The sequence below is a fragment of the Prorops nasuta genome, unplaced genomic scaffold, assembly GCF_024137725.1.
Source record: "Prorops nasuta isolate Cenicafe-Biocafe unplaced genomic scaffold, Cenicafe_Pnas_1.2 PNAS00027, whole genome shotgun sequence".
Classification (NCBI taxonomy): Eukaryota; Metazoa; Arthropoda; class Insecta; order Hymenoptera; family Bethylidae; genus Prorops; species Prorops nasuta.
In genome coordinates, this window is record NW_027116824.1 from 433,697 (window position 1) to 445,968 (window position 12,272).

Sequence of the window (12,272 nt, forward strand, 5' to 3'; positions counted from 1 at the left end):
GAGTTCACCGAAGTGTTTTCTTTATTATCGACCGAGTAGTAAAAATTGTTTCCAACTGATTTTGATGATTTTTTTTTTGTACAAGTTGAATTTATGTTTTGATTTGTTTTTTTTTTGTTGCTTGTTTCAAATATCGAAAAAACTGGTAAAATCCTGTTAATATATTTGCAAGATATACTTTGACTGAAATCTGTTATCGCGTTAAAGATCTTTACCACAGTTAACCAGGCGTTTCTGATTTTTATCAAATAGGCTTACATGATTGATGCGATTTACCCTACAGCAACAATGCCTTTGATGAACCATATACGAGTTTAATTTAATGAATATATATCTCACGGACGTTCCATCAAACGTCTCGCCTTATAATTTTACTGAGGCCAGAATTACGCAGCTTTAGCCATAATTTCATGGACTATTTAAGCTGAAAAAGAAATCGGGTCACTGAAATTATTTTAAACACAGCTTCCTTATAGGTACAATTAGATAACAGTTTATTGCATTTATATATAGAGGAAAATATATAAAAACTATTGTATTCCACTTCCAGCATAAAATTTACAAATCTCAACCACGTTATTCAAAAACAAAAATAATCGACTATCCCATTTTATATCCACGAAAATTTTCATCCCACATTAAACATTCATTTTTATTATTCCAATGCATTAATTCGTATAATTGATTGATCGCATTTGTTTCAGGAGTTTGATACAAGCAACACAGTCACGTGACTGAATGAATATAAAACAGCACTTTGTTTTTATTTAAATAAAAATAATAACCCAACCTTACCACGTTATCAAAGTGAAAATAAAACGAATTTCAAATGTTTCATATCCACCGATACTTCAATCCCACATTAAAGATTCCTTTTTATTATTCCGACGAATTAATAATTGATCGATCACATTTGTTCGCGAGTTTTAGGTGCAAGCACCGCAATCACGTGACTCATCTCATTGAATGTAAAGTAGCATGTTGTTTTTATTTAAATCAAAGTAATAACCTGACGGGACTTGGTAATGCAATCGGACTGGGAGTAGTTTATTCGTGTTGGCACGAGCCACCATACTTTACCACGTCGCAAGGCGTAGGTAGTCGGCATAATGGCAGGTAAAAGGATCGTTATTCCAAACACCAGAACCGGTAATCGAGTTCCCAGTAACGCGCGAGATTTATTCAAATGCCTGCCTGCCTGCCTTTTCTGGCTCGAACCAGCAATTTCTTTGCATTTTGTTCCGCCGTTTCTATTTTCTATCACCCCCACCACCTCTCTTTCTCCCAACACTGAGGCAGAAATTTTATTTACCACGCGATACAATCATCCCGAGGCCTGTATTAAAAATTACGCAAATTAGCTCCTCGCAAATCGTCAATTTAATCACGTTTGCCACATTTTACCTCCCCAACCGCTTTATTTATTATCCGATTAATTCCGAGCGGCGGGGATCAAGAGCTGCGCTCTCTTACGTAATAACATCGAGAAAAATGCTCGAAACTCATCGATATCTCGAATGGATAAGCGCGAGGCTGCCGAGATTAGAAAATCGCTCATTAACGTTCGATTGACTCATTGATATAATTGCAAATAAATTAACGTCTCCCGATCTCCACTTTCACCGTGAAAACTAGACTGTGAAGGAAGAATCAAGTTAATCGAGTATTTTCTAACGTGTCTACGGTATAGGTACAGTCTGGACTTTTCTCACTTTGCGAAACCGGACAAAGTTTCTCACCGAGTATCAGTGTGTGCGCGGGCTTGAATATTTTTTGCAGGAGAGCAAATATTTTGAGCAAAGATGAGTCAATGACGAAGGTGAGCGTGGAGTTATTAACGAATTTTTAACGATCGTTTATACACACGCGAGTCGCTCTAAATAATCACTCGTGTTTTTGCCAGAGCGACGCGAAAAATGGCAATATTATTTTGCAAATTGTTTCCAACTCTCGCGCGTGTATATGGGCCAGTTACGAGTTTGCGAGAATTATTTTTAAATTGGTAAAAGGGTCAGTTTTTCGTTCCGTTTCTTTTTTCGCCAATTCTCGTGGATATTGTGCTGGGCTGGGACAATCTAAAAATACAGAAAAACTCTAAGAGGGGGAGAGAAAAAAGGAAATATTTAACGAATGGACTGGGAAAGCACGTTTATCGCTAAACGTGAGAAAAATATCGTTCGCCAAGTCGACGATGCACGAAAGTTGGTCACGTGTTCAGCTGTAAAGTTGCCAGAAACGAGTCCGAAACGAGAACAAAGCGCGTGTAAGAGTCTAACTCTGTCTTCGTCTCGATGCGCGACTCTGCTTTTACGCTGACTTGACGGGAACAATAGCTCCACCGACACTTCCAGCAAATGACGAAAAAGCTTCCTTGTAAAATAAAACAATTTTCGTTTCCTCGCAAAGTCACGCTAAGCGTCCATTTACCTTCGAGAAGATAGATCGGAATCTTCGCGTTTCGTTCTTAACCAACGACTCGTATCACGATTTTTCCTTTGATTTAACGACCTCGATTAACGATATTTTTTATGAAAATTATTTTTTAATTTTTAACCATCACACTATTTTGCATATGGGACTTGCGAGATTTTTTTTAGTTTGCAAACCATTTTTCCGTCAATATTTGCTCGCAGAGATTTAATTTTTTAAAGCTTCGAGTAAAGTTCAAGGGGAAAATGGCCGAGTGAAAGGGACGAGAGAATCGTGACTCGGAATCCCTCCTCTTCGAAGGCTGCCCTTTTCAGGATCACCTTTTGTGCCTCGAGGTTAGCCACTGACCTTAACCCACTGCTTTCGTTAATTTACGGAGTTTTCGACAATACTGCATGCACCACCCACGCAACGGTTCTTCATTAAGAAATCCCGGCACGAGAACCAAGCAAACATTGCGCAAACTCAATTAAAATTCCATATATCAACACACAATTTCTAAAACATTCTGAAGACCATTCAAATTTATTTCTTCAGTTTGTGCAAGTATCGGTATTTACTCAATTCTCCAAACAAAACAAATCTGGATACAGTAGTAAGAACCTACAAAAAATTATAAACATAATTGATAAGGGGACGACTGATATACAATATAAAAAAAACTGTTTTTTATAAATAAATAAAAGAAGACAAGACCAAATGATAAGAAAACTTTATAACATAATAATATAGCATATTACACAAAATTTATTAAATAATATCTGTGAGATTTAAGGTGAATTAAGGATGAAATGAGAAACACACACACATCAAAGATAAGAATATTTAAAATCAAGTCTACGGGATATCTACCTCGCGGTTGTTCCTGTTGGAAAAAGAGGGTGGCGCCTTCTAGGTGGAGGTGGCTGAGGGGCGGGAGAGTGTACGGGGTAGGCGTACGCAGACATTCACGCACACAAACACATTGACGAGACTAAAGTCTATCCGAGTCTATGACGCACGCCAGGTGGGCTGGTATTGCACGTGCGCGCTGTCTAGGTGCATCTGTGGAAAGTCCATATACAAACACTTTTCCCTCTATCCTATACAGTCCACGTACAATACACACACTCGTCTAGTTACCCCAACACACTAGCGTACCTTTGATAAGGATCATACCAATCTACATATTAACCGAGTTTATCAAAGCCCTTTTCATTCGGTGCGACCCTCCTCTTGGAAAAACACGTTTTTAAACACTCGTCTATGTCGGTGGCCCTTTAAAAAAATTTATTACACAGTCGTTTACGTTCTTTTCCCTTCCTTAGGTATATCTATAGCTATATGGAATACAATAAATGAAACGCTTTGAAAAAATATTCCTATAGCGATCCTCTATTGCACTGGTAAACCACACTTTTGTTTACACTAGTGCATCGATGCTTTCGGATATAAACACGTATATAAATACAGAGACACTATATATATATAGATATATATATATACCAGTACGCGACTCTTTTGTGTATTTCCAAGTTCCACGTATTGTATTATAAAAGCTGTTGTGTATCGTTAATACACAGAAATTTCGTTGGACTCTGCTCGTACCGAGGCAGAGCTGACAAAAACATCAAGTTTCAATCGTAAACACATTCGGCCGAGAATTACTTTTTGTCGCGTTCGTTCGTATGTTTCCAGGTACGAGGAGCGTTTACAAAACCACTGCGCGCGCGTGTGTGTGTGTGTGCGTCCAGCGTAGCAGATGCATCAGCGGATAATGACGACGTTTTCCGCGTATGTGAACTAGATGATGGGAGGGGGAGGGGGAGGGGGGTGGGGGGAAGTAAAAAAAGAAGGACGAGTGGAATATTTGGCTTTTCCAGGACGCGCGTGAATGAAAAAGCACGCGAGTCGAATCGTTAGCGAAGCACTGGCTGCGTGAGCGTCCTGAGGGAGGCAAGAGGCGTCCCGACGCCCACTATCGACGAGCCTGCGCCGTCGCGACGCGTCCCTTTGTCCCACGCATACCACTTCTCTCACCCTCTCTGTGCGTGCGATCCCCCACGTTTTCTGTCCTTCGCTTTTCCTCCTACCCTCTCTTTATCCCTACACTCTCTCTCTCTCTCTCTCTCTCTCGCTCTCTCTTAAAATCCCTCCCCTATGGCTCTAGCAGCGATTCCACCCCTCTTTTTTTCCATCCCCTTCTATATAACTTTCTTTCCTCAATTTTCTTATTCCGTACCTCCTCTCGAGCCGCAAAACTCTCGCTGTGTAGTATATTCTCTCTCTCTCTCTCTCTCTTGTTTATTTTTAGTCTCCCTCCCGCCCCCCCTCCCCCCACCTTATACTCCTCATCACGAGCTTCCTTAACTTTAGCTCCAACTCTTTTTTTATTATTACGCACCAGTCTGGCTCCTTCGAGTACAGTTTTGTTTCTCGAGGATTTTTTTTTATAAGAAAATTACTTTGTTTAACTCTTTTTTCTCTATTTATAAGACAAAGTTGGTCCTTGGAGGATTTCTTAGGATAGCTCTTCATATTCAAATGAAATTCGAATTTTGCGTTTTTATGGGCCTAAATGATGCGTTTTTTTTCGCTCTTACGAGATTTGACTTACAAAGTGAAATTGAATTTCTGGCACACGGGATACCGTCTTTCTCTCATTTCGCGTTAAGGGTGATTCCCCCTTTTCATCCCTGTGTTCCCGCTCGAACCATTTATTCCCCAGGTTGCCCACTCCTTCCCGAATACACTCGCTGTTTCATTCTCGTTCCCTCCTGCTCCAGCATGTACGTATACTGCAACAATGCTGAAACTCTCTGAGACTTCGAGGAATCTCAAAAGCTACCGGAGCTTTCATCGTGCTTTCAAAGCAGAAACGAAGCTACAAAAATATTACCCTGCTTTTCTAGTTTTTATTTATTTCTTTTTTTTTTTACCGTTTTCTATAGAAAATCTAAAATTATGTAAGAAACCGTCCGATTTTGCAAGAAACCAAATAAAGCATCGTGGAAAAGAAACTTGACGTTGCATAAGCATTTCGAATAGAAAGCATCGTTTAGTTTGATATAAAAGCGTTTTAATCGATTTAGCGGACCTTGCAAAAATAATAGTTTCGCCAACTGTCACAGACAATTCTATCAATGTATTTTATTTCCGTTTGTTTTCATTTCGTTCGCGGGCCTTTGGCTTCTCGCCCGAATTGAGTGACAAGTTCCGTTAGAGTATACCGGATGTACAGGCTCTTTCGGCAATCGTAATTGGCAATTTGATTTTGTCGTCGAAAATAATGATAAATTTGTATCAAAGACTCGTTCTACATTTTTACTCGTGTTTCATTAACGACGAGACAAATTTGCGAATAACGTGTGCAAACGTTTATCAGTTTAATTATTTCTGGCAAATTTTGGATTTTCGCCAGATAACCACTGAGAAATGGATAGGTAGAAAAAGTCACGTATCTGCCAGCATTTCATGGGGGGGGGGGGGGGGGAATACCCGCAGGAGCAATCCTGCAAATATTTACGCTGGCCCGTGTACACGTCGGCTTTAACCCTTTTATTCGAGTGCCTTCGAACCTGAAGGGCTTCGGGACACCCCGTGTGTTTGCACTCCATACAAATTTCGTCGATATTCCATGCACCTCTAAACGTGGCAATAACGATCATTTAAAAAATCCTTAGTATTATATACACTCTCACTGTATAAATATTCCTACCACATACACTACACAGACTCGTTTACAATATATTTCACAAAGTTTATATACATAGCAAAAAATATGGAGAGTCTCGTTAAATAAAATATTTCCATAAACATATTTAAAAGAGACTCTTTGCTTGTATCGTGAATTACCGAGAAGAGATCAGTTGTTTTTCTTTCCACCACGAGCAAAGACTCTACGTTCACGGAAGAATATTAAAATTATTCCACAATGGATTATCCGGTTTTCCAGATTAAGTCTCGCGACTCCCCGCAGAGCGGAGGAGACCCGGCCAGCGTCTATCGTGCTCATTCGCTAAATAAATTTTGAGCCGGTTTTTTGCCACCTTTCATTAATTCGGCCCAGTCGTCGACTCTTTCGCGTCTAACGAAACTTCTGCCTTGGCCATCTGCCACCATTTACAGCATGCTTCGCTCTTCCTAATTCTCCCCCTTGCATTAAATAATTGACCAGCAGTTTTTATCGCCTCCCTTCGTTATTTCTAAGAATACAATTTTTTCCTACTAAATAATTCCGATATTGTAACTGTGACAAAAAGGGTCTTTACTCTGTGCAATAAATGTTTCCAGAATATCGCAGGGTAACACCTGTTCTGGTACTATTATTCGCTCTACGAGACGCGTACATATCCTACCGATCTCGAGTGTCGAGTGGAGTTTCGTGCTTTACAAGCCATTGGCTGCCCATGTGGTCGAGAGCAAATGTAAAAGTAAAAGCTATCCGGTTCTCCATTTCTAAAGTTAGTCCCAGGGACCCACCTACTGTAAGCGTAGATGCTCTCACGTTACTTGTCGTTCTTGGCAGATTTTACAAATAACGATCATAATAGAGGTATCAGCCAAGAGAGGCTTCGAGCTACATTATTATAATACGTCTCTGCACGACCACTTTACTCTCTATGGGTATCACGATCGTATTTGGATTCGAATGTTATGCGCTAACTGCAGAGCAGGCTGAAGAAAAAGGGTCGTGAGAATAGGGTGTTTTCTGTCCCTCGACACTACCATATAATTATACGACTACTCCGCTGTCTCTGCCGAGCCAACCGGGTCGATGAACCAATTCATTTCATATTTATGAAACTCTAGCTCTTATTATTACAATCCAACTTACTCCAATCTTATACAACTATTTTACAACTTTGCCCTGGAAGAGCGTTAACGCTTAACCCACTTGAGGTAACGAACAATTCGTTTACTCGAGTTTGGAGTTTCGGGTAGCAACGCGTCCTTCCTAAAAATTCTATTATTTCTTTAAGAATCTTTAGGATCACAGAATAAACACTCTGAGACAAAGAAACGCCTCGTGCATTCCAAGACAGATCTCTAGTCAGGGATAAAGCGACCTGAATATTTGCATCAGCGTTACGCAATATTTGACCCAACGACCAAAGGTATTTCGATACCCGTCAGGAATCACGATTAAACAATATCGGTTCTTAGCTCTAATCGATTTCCCTATATACTACATTCTTTTTTCTTACAATATCATTCGTACAAAATTCGAGCACACAATTATCGCACAACTCGTTTCATTCTAACATATCCTTTACATCAATTTAGTTCTGACTTTAAAATACTTCATCGACAGTCGTGCAGGGTTTTGCTCAATTTAAAGGCGATTCTCGAGCAGAGTGGAGGCATCGATCGACTAATAATAATCATGAATGAGGTCAACCTGGCGTATGACTCTCCAGTCGAGACACGATTCGTCCTTGGTTCAAAGTTCAGGATCGGTCGAACGATTTAATCTCCATCGTCTGTATGCTGATTACTCCTGATCGAGCTCGCAATAGACTGCCTAACGACGTAATACGTCATTGTTTTCGTGCACGCATGGATGAGCCGCATCGAGCGCATGGACATCGATTAATTGGAAATTAAGAAACGTCACTTTTTCGATCATCCGACACGAGACTGGATCGCGAGGAGGAAGATCGACGCGCGAGACGCGAAGAAGCACTCGACCCGAAGGAATAACATCAAACTCGATGAACAAAGAGAATAACGAGTGTGATATTCAACGTCGAGGCTTCTTTTTGATGTTTTTATCACTCGCCGGAAGTACTTTACGCTCGCAGTTCCTCTTTCAGCAGGATGCATCTCGCTAGCGATAAAAATAGTTCATTTCCCAACGGACCACCGCAAAGAGGACTTAGGATCTTTAATCTGTTCTTCGCTTCACAGCTGACTCGTTTTATCCAAGCTTCTTTACTTCTCTATTCTCGTTCGCCTGCACTCCAGTATATTCCCTTTATCGACTATTCGAGTTTCCTCTGTATGTGTGTGTGTGTACGAGTGTGTTTGCGTGTCTTAGTCTGGTTTCCTAATAAACACCGCAGAAATTCCATCCCGAGGAATAACAGTATAGATTTTCTTCGCGAATCTTTCGACTGTTATAAAGGGAGCCGAAAAGTCAAAAAAGGAATTAGATGGAAAAACATTTCCAGTTTGATATGTTCGTTTGATCTTCGCTCGAGAGCAGAATGGGCTATCTGCTGCTGATAAAGCTACGCCCTTAAAGCGTACAACAGTGACAACACATTACTGCCAGATGTAGGCTTTACGGTTGTGAAAAATATGTAGGACAGCGTTTGCTCGGCTCTTTGAGCCATAAATCGTTTCAGAGACACGTGATGCGCTCTCGTAAAATCGCGGCTTTGTTCCTGGCGCGAAGCGTCCGAGAAAATTTATTGCCAGCCGTGAATCGACGTTATTTTATCACGTGATCACGCAGAGATAAAGTCAACCGTGTCATTTTTCCACGTATCTCGTCCGATCGCTTTTTATCGTCCAATTGCAATTTTATTCTCTTCTCCCGCCAAATTTTCTATCACCGCTCGAGTTTCAAGGCTTCCTGCAGGTATACTCTTCGATTATCGCCAGCAAAATATCCAGCAAATTTCAATGTCGCTTTATTTTCGACTTTGCGCCAGCTGAGACAACATCTTAAGAAAGAGTAAGATGACACCGGTGAATAATTAACGTGTCAACCGTGTCTGATCACTTCGAGGCCACGAGGAAAATACGTACACTCACGACATGTGTGTGTGTGTCTGTGTGTGTGTCTGTGTGCGTATGATTTTACGAGGATGTACACAAAAGCGCTGAAAAATCTGTTGAGCGGCTGGGAAGGGTCCTGCGAAAGTTGCCGTGTCACGTTTTCGAATGGTTCCATAGCCAGCACAAAAGGGGCAGATTGGTTCTGAGAAAAAGATTATGAGTTACGCCTTTTCCGTACGGTGCAGCGACGCGTTATAACCGGAGGATCAGCATTTGGACGCTGTCCGCTAGCACTAGGGCACGCGTGCGCTCCCATTGCATTTGTCCCTCCAAAGTTTAAAAACACTGGCGCAATTTTAATATTGGCCATAAATTCAAGAAAAAACTTTATTATTCGCTCGAGTCTCTCGTGTCCGGTCTATTCATCTTTTTTTAGATTTTACGTAACGCGACACGCTCGATGACGTTGATCAGCGGCCGCAATAAGCGTGCAAACTCGATATTAGAGAGTCTCGCTAATGATAATTAGAAAGAAAGCGAGAGGTGCGAGTGCCATTGCGAATTTTAACGCGTTTCCCTCCGGTCGAGCAGCTTTTCGAGAATTTGCCAATCACGATCAATGAGATTCGTGGCGAGCATCCAAATTCATCGTTGGAGAGGGAAGATAAATCACGTCGCATTGAGAAGGCCGTGGAAACCAGAAATAGGCCAATAGTAAAGTTCCTACGGCATTCTTCTCGTGGGCGGGACGTGGCTTAGTTATAACTAAATTAATCCCTCTCGAGTTCTTATACAACGAGATAAATCAATGATAATAGACATTCTTCATCAAATTGTGTCGTTTCCTTCGATTCGCGAATTCCAATCGGGTGTTCGCGATCAATAGGATCAGCAGCAAAGAGTCGAATGACTTTTGCACAGGTTTCAGGGAACATTAACTTAGCGTTGCTAAGAATATTCACCTGTTCCTGGAACGGTTCGAGACTCTTACAATGAGATCTGGCCGTCTTTAGCATAATAATCGAACGTGTTCTCAATGCTATGACGCAAAAATGTCTTTATGACAAAGAGAACAGCCTTCGCAGAACTTATCAATAACAGAGGTAATAGCGCAACGATGAGTAACGCACGGTGAAAGAAGAGTAAAAAGTATTTATCTCGGCCAGCAAGCTGTAAACAGCGCTTGGTAAGTGATATAATGATGATCCTTGTGAAACGAGAGATCACCAGATCTGACCTTATCAGCCGTGGCCCTTACTGCTCGTTACATCGATACACCATTTCTATGTTAATTGCACCGACCGTTGAGCTCATTTTGCAACCTGATAATTCATTGCAGAACGAGGCACAATTACAAAAAGTCGTGCAAAAACCAGAATGGACCTTTTTTGTGTAACAAGCAGGTTGAGGAAGCCGAAGCTAAATAATATCTACTGTATCTATTTACTAAAGTAACACTCGAGGATTCGCATTAGGCCTCCCAATTAACCTCCTATAAGGACAGCAGGCGCTTTCAGTTACAACATTTTGCCACACCGAGGTTAACCGGTCAGGCCAAATATATCCACATGTATACACTTCGTGATTGGCGTTTCGTTGCAATTGCAGCGTTGTAGAGAAATTTGACACACATTCTGTTGTTTTTTGTGTTCTTCGACAGAGTCCAATGTCAACTCCTGCGAATTATCCTCGGCTTCTCGCGAAGAAACCTTCATCGATGCCTGAAAGAATAAATCCCGTACAATTATTAATATTTGCTATGATTTAATAATAATAATACGGTAGGTACTTACCTGGAACTCTCTTCATTATCTTATGCTCGACACTTCACTTATCGGAAAATACCAAATAGTATTTGCTGGATGTATTTAAGTCTTACACAGCTATTTCTGTATGGGACATTCGATTTTTCGAGTCCTTGAGAAATTCAGGTACAGGATACACTCGTGTATTTTAGAGTCAAGGACGGGGCCGGCGGTCCAACTTCTGAGAATATCCGAACCTTGTTAAAATAAATTTCCGGGATCGCCCCAGGTCGATCACTAGAGACCTGGGTGCAGTCTGTTTGTAGAGATGCGTAAGCTCCAGTATAATTAACCATTCACGCAAGGAGGAGTGGAAATACCTTTAAAGCAAAGGCGTTTCCAACGAAATAATTACAACGATTGATGTAAAAGACCAACGATACGAGTTCTAACGAAGAAGCAATCGCTAGTTTTTTTTTTTTTTTGACAAGATCTTTGTTAATCAGAGTGTGGAAATAGGATGAATTTATATTAGAGAGAAGAGGTGAATTGCCTGACGTAGCTGCGAAAATTCTCACTGTAGACGGTAGAATTAATAATTAGCGATACGGCATGAGCATCGTAAGGGCGCGTATTACAGCTACGTCCGTTCAATTCAACTTGTGGGAACGAGTTACTCCTCTGTCCGCGTGCCTTTTTTTCAGATTAACGATACCAACATATTCGTCCCTGTATTTGTTCACGCGCACCAGTACCTGTTGCCGTGTATTACACGTGTGCTTGTAAACCTACGCCACGAACGTACCTAAGCACGTCTTATTAAGGAATTATTATACACTTTTTGCGACTCCCTATCCCTTATTAATTCCGCACAATACTTAATGAGATAAGCACAGCGAATGTGTTTTCGTTTCATTCGCTCGACACTACTGCGTATATCTGCTTTTCTTCCGTTTACAACGAGTAAGATTTTTCTATTAAAGTTGTAAATATATAGAAATCGATAAACATGGGTTGCAAATTATCGAATAACTGGAATCTTTGTTTTGTTTTATTTGTAGACCAGAGTGGCATTGGAATATACGCTTCTCTCATCCAATCCACAGACTTTTTCATTGGATCAAATAAATGTGATACCATTCTCCCAACTCATTCGGGTAGTTGGATCGTGTTAAGGTGGTTGCGTGTTCGATTTTTTAGGAACGTGTACTTTTGTTGCGAAAGAAAAACTTGGAAAAAGTTTCCTCTTTCAAGTTCGCACAATATTTAACGCTTAGTTTGTAAGTTTTTTTCGGTATCTCCTGTCCGTAAAACTGGATCTTTCACGTCTCACCCATTTTCGCTCCGTCGATAAATTGAAAAAAATTGTGACAATGTTCCAAACTCAATACC

At 40.8% G+C, this 12,272-nt stretch overlaps 1 protein-coding gene across 3 annotated transcripts in view; it reads right to left on the minus strand.

Annotated features, from left to right (window-relative positions):
- siz (Brefeldin-resistant Arf-GEF family protein schizo) overlaps nucleotides 1-12,272 on the minus strand; it is a 65,080-nt gene that overhangs the window by 50,611 nt on the left and 2,197 nt on the right. Inside the window, exon 1 of one of the 3 annotated variants that reach the window (XM_066742151.1) lies at nucleotides 3,283-4,226. The exons of the other annotated variants lie outside the window; for them this stretch is intronic. Within the exon in view, the coding sequence (XP_066598248.1) occupies nucleotides 3,283-3,377 (95 nt within the window). The 5' untranslated portion in view covers nucleotides 3,378-4,226. Of the gene's footprint in view, nucleotides 1-3,282; nucleotides 4,227-12,272 lie in introns of those variants that run through there. 3 annotated transcript variants of the gene reach the window in all.